The 4161-nt window shown below is 45.7% G+C and overlaps 1 protein-coding gene across 1 annotated transcript; it reads left to right on the top strand.

The window, feature by feature from the left end:
- Positions 1 to 239: 239 nt before the first annotated feature.
- On the top strand, positions 240 to 2670 carry LOC144099550 (uncharacterized). Its single transcript, XM_077632946.1, has one exon. The coding sequence runs from the start codon at positions 331 to 333 to the stop codon at positions 1981 to 1983; it is 1653 nt and encodes a 550-aa protein (XP_077489072.1). The 5' UTR covers positions 240 to 330; the 3' UTR covers positions 1984 to 2670.
- Positions 2671 to 4161: the final 1491 nt, after the last annotated feature.

Here is a 4161-nt window from a genome sequence, read left to right on the forward strand (position 1 = left end):
ACGCATCTGAAATCCTCCGGAAGCAAGAGAACGGGCGGCGAAGCGGCCTTGGACGTCGTCAGCGCCCCTCCACTCCCGCTACCGTCCGGAGCAAGCAAACGGCCGAATAGCGAAGCCTACGCAAGCGGCGCTTGCGCTAGTGGCAGCGGACGAGCTACTTCGTCGCTACCTGCAGACCCGTCGATGCCATCTGTTCAGAGCGAGCTCAACGAGCAGGCTTATGTATCCGAGAGTTGCGCTGAAAGCCTTTCTAGCGAGCATACCGCTACCTCGTGCGACTCAAGCGATGAGACCTCGTCCACGAACAGCCTTACTGCTGAGAACGTGGAAATGGGCCAGCCTCGTGAGGAGTCTCCTGAGCTTTGTTATCGCCATCTCTCGACAGCGCAGGAGTTAGCTAGCATAGCTAGCAAGCACAATTTGACGCACGCCTGCATCAACGATTTGCTGGACTTCTGCCGTCGGCGTGGGATTGTAGAGCTCCCGAAAGATGCAAGGACCATCATGCAGACGGAGCGGAAAGCTAATTTAGAACACGGCGACTCGTTTGTGCATTTTGGCCTTGCTGAGGGAATTCAGCATGCTGTTGGCCAAGGACCAGCGCCTGAGAATGTCGAGCTGCACGCAAATATTGATGGGCTGCCTCTGCATAGGAGTAGCCAGACTGCACTCTGGCCAATTTTGTGCAGAGTAATTAACATCAAGAAATCTGAACCATTTATGGTCAGTGCGTACTGCGGTGCAGGGAAACCTCCGTGCCTCCAGGAATACCTCAGGCCTTTCATTGATGAAGTGCGCAACCTTAGTTGCAACGGACTGATGGTGAAAGGGGTGCACGTCAATGTGTGCTTAAAAGCCGTGATCTGTGACGCTCCAGCAAGGAGTTTCGTGAAGGCAATCACTGGCCACACAGGCTATCATGCCTGTGAACGTTGCAGCCAAAAAGGGCACTATCTGGAAAACAGGATGACTTTCCCTGACCTGCATGCACCACAGCGAACAGACTCCTCTTTTCGTTCGCAAGAGGATCGGCGCCATCACACTGGTGTTTCACCATTTACATCTCTGAACGTAGATATGGTGAAATGCTTTCCTACAGAGTATATGCATTTAGTCAGTTTGGGGGTTATGCGGCGGCTCCTTAGGAATTGGATATGCAAGGGGCACGCTGCCAGGCTGAGCCGGGCTGACAGGAGTGCACTCAACGACAAGCTGCGAGAAGCAGCAACTGCATTTCCAAAGTACTTTCAGAGGAAACCAAGGGGCACCGAAGAACTCGACAGATGGAAGGCCACAGAGTTCAGGACTTTTTTACTATACCTGGGGCCTGTTCTCCTGAAATCCATCCTGCCTGATGAGCTTTATAAGCATTTTTTATATTTGCATGTATCTGTTAGGGTACTTGCCTCTCCTCAGCATCACAGAGACCTCAACCAGTTTGCTCACGACCTGCTGCGGTACTTTGTGCAAGAATTTGGCAGACTGTACGGACAAAAACAACTCGTGTACAATGTGCACACCCTTGCACACTTGGCAGAGCAATGCCTGGAGCATGGCACTGTCGATGAGTTCAGTGCATTTCCATTTGAAAGTTACCTAGGAAAGGTAAAGAAGAGACTGCGGACGACAAATAAGCCTCTGGCGCAACTCAGCCGACGAATGTCAGAGGTGAGGGCGTGCACACCGCTCTCTACAGGACAAGTGGGTGGTGACGTGAAAGTCGGTGACTGCTTTCTGGTGGATAACTGCGCTGTAGTCATTGTTGATCTCCTGGGGGGCAATGCCAAAGCTGGCATCTTGCCAAATGGCAGAGAGTTTTTTAGAGTCCCAATTGACTCTTCAAGGATGGACGTGCGTCGCTACAGTGCTCTTGGTCAAGAAACCAAAATCTGGCCCATTTCGTACATCAAGAATAAAGTTCGATGTATAAAGCTTCAGTACAAGAGGGGGCATGTCGTTTTCCCTTTGCTTCACCTTCAGTGAGGCTTTACATTTCTGTGGTGCCTGAAGGATTATATGCCTCTATTAAGATAGCTGCAGATTGCAGCATCTTGCTTGAAGTGTTAATTGGTGCTGAAGACAGCAACTTCTACATCACCATCCTTTGCATGGTTTGGATTTGGTTGTATGGGGCTTAACATCCCATAGCGACTCAGGCTATGACAGACGCCATAGTTGAGGGGTCCAGAAATTTCGACCGCCATGCAGTTCTTTAACATGCACTGACATCGCACTGTACAAAGGCCTCTATAGTATTCAATGCTCATCAAAATGTGACTGCTGCAGCCCGGATGGAATCTGAATCTTTCAAGTCGGCAGCCAAGCACCATAACCACTGAGCCACCGTTGCATACTAGATCTGCATTGAAGCACTTGGAATTTCATCTTTTGGGGAACATCAACTTTGAAGCTATAATGGCCCTCTTCAGGGCCACCCAAATTTACTGGCAGGATCGTTGCTGCGCCTCCAGAAACTCCAGAACCCTCTTGTTCCCGTGAGCGCCTGCCTGTTTAATGAGTAGTAACAGTCAATCAGCATTATATAATCGTGTCATTCATGCTCCTGTTATTACCCCTATTTATGTAACCCCCCCCCCCTCACACAATACTCCATGCTTGGAGCCTGTGAGGCAACGTGAATAAATAAATAATAAATAAATAAATAAAAAAGTATACTCTCAACTTGTTAGTATATAACAGACTGCAGAGTAGTGGGCAAAGAAAGATATTGAGAATGCAAGGCTGAATTAACACGCATTTATGTTAAATGTTAGGTAAGACTAGTGCATGCAGCTTAACTGCTTGTAAGTGATGCATTACTGACATGATTACAAAAAAGATAATATGGAAATTTAACTTGACAAACCTAGAGTTCAAACATCATAGGAGAGAAGGGATGCTCACTCACCTCTGGAAGCCACTTCATGGCACGGAAAGTTGTTGCATCGAATAATAAGTTTGAAATGACCTGCTTCTAAGCAGTGCACCACTTCTTAGTGTCCACCAGCAAAAACGGATTTCTGTCACTATGTAGTGAAGTGGCATCTGCTGTGATAAGCGCCCTTAATTGTTTGTGTCCCCTGCAGCTCTTTTCTCATGCCACCTAATTTCGGGCTGCTAAGATGAGCCTATAAAACTGCACACTTAACTTTCGTAAATGCAGTTTCACCCATGTTGTAAATATGCTGAGGATGAAGTGCATCAACACTTGGTACGAGCCACACCAGAAAGTAGATCTGTTTCTAGGAAGGAGCTCCCTTCAAACACTTGTTTCAATGCAGTCTTTGAATTACGTCACTTAATTAGCACGAGACACATCATATTTTCAGCACTTTAATTTACCATGACTATATATTGCTTTAAAAAGAAATTGAATAATCTAGCTGTGTAACCATATATATGTCTGCTCATGACATGAGGCTTGGGCTATTTATACTGAATAAAAGTACCATACAGCATCAGGTTTCTAGCAAAAAATTCGAAGCTGCTGCTACTATAAGGGATGCCAAGGACAAATCTGATGGATTACTGCTGTCTGAAAACAAAAAAGATAATTACACATCATAACGCTTTAAAAGGGAAGTTGCAAAAATTTAGATACATTTGCTGTCATCATTAGAGATTTTTGCAAGAAAAGTGTAGTTAAAAAAGACGGGTTCTTTCACTGGATCTGTGGTGATGCGCCATTCAATTATAAATGGTAGTTAGCAGTTTTTTTGCTATTGTTATGAATTGAGAGAGGACAAAAATTTAAAATTATGATTTTATCTGCAAGAACTAACAACACAGAAAGCAAGAGCCTTGGAATCGATTATAAGAAAGCAATAGGTTGAAGTCATATCCTCCATGCCCCTTTAAAGCTGGTGCTTCTGCCGTACGTGTTGTTTTCATTTCGCCAAAAGGAGGCACACAGAGGTGCCATATTCTTCTTTGTCCTTAATGACTGAACTGGATCCACCGTTTGTGGGCATAAAAGGGGCCAAGTGTGTTTCCAGTCCAGCCCTTTACATGCATTTTATGCAGTGGTAAACTGGCTGCATGGTGGCTGGTCGACAATTAATGGTTTGTTAGTTGTCAAACTCCTGGCAATAGTCTTATAAGCCTGAGAATAATTTCCATTTACACTTATAGCTTGATTAGAGTTGCAGTCTAGGCAAGTTG

This window comes from Amblyomma americanum, chromosome 1 (assembly GCF_052857255.1).
Source record: "Amblyomma americanum isolate KBUSLIRL-KWMA chromosome 1, ASM5285725v1, whole genome shotgun sequence".
Lineage (NCBI taxonomy): Eukaryota > Metazoa > Arthropoda > Arachnida > Ixodida > Ixodidae > Amblyomma > Amblyomma americanum.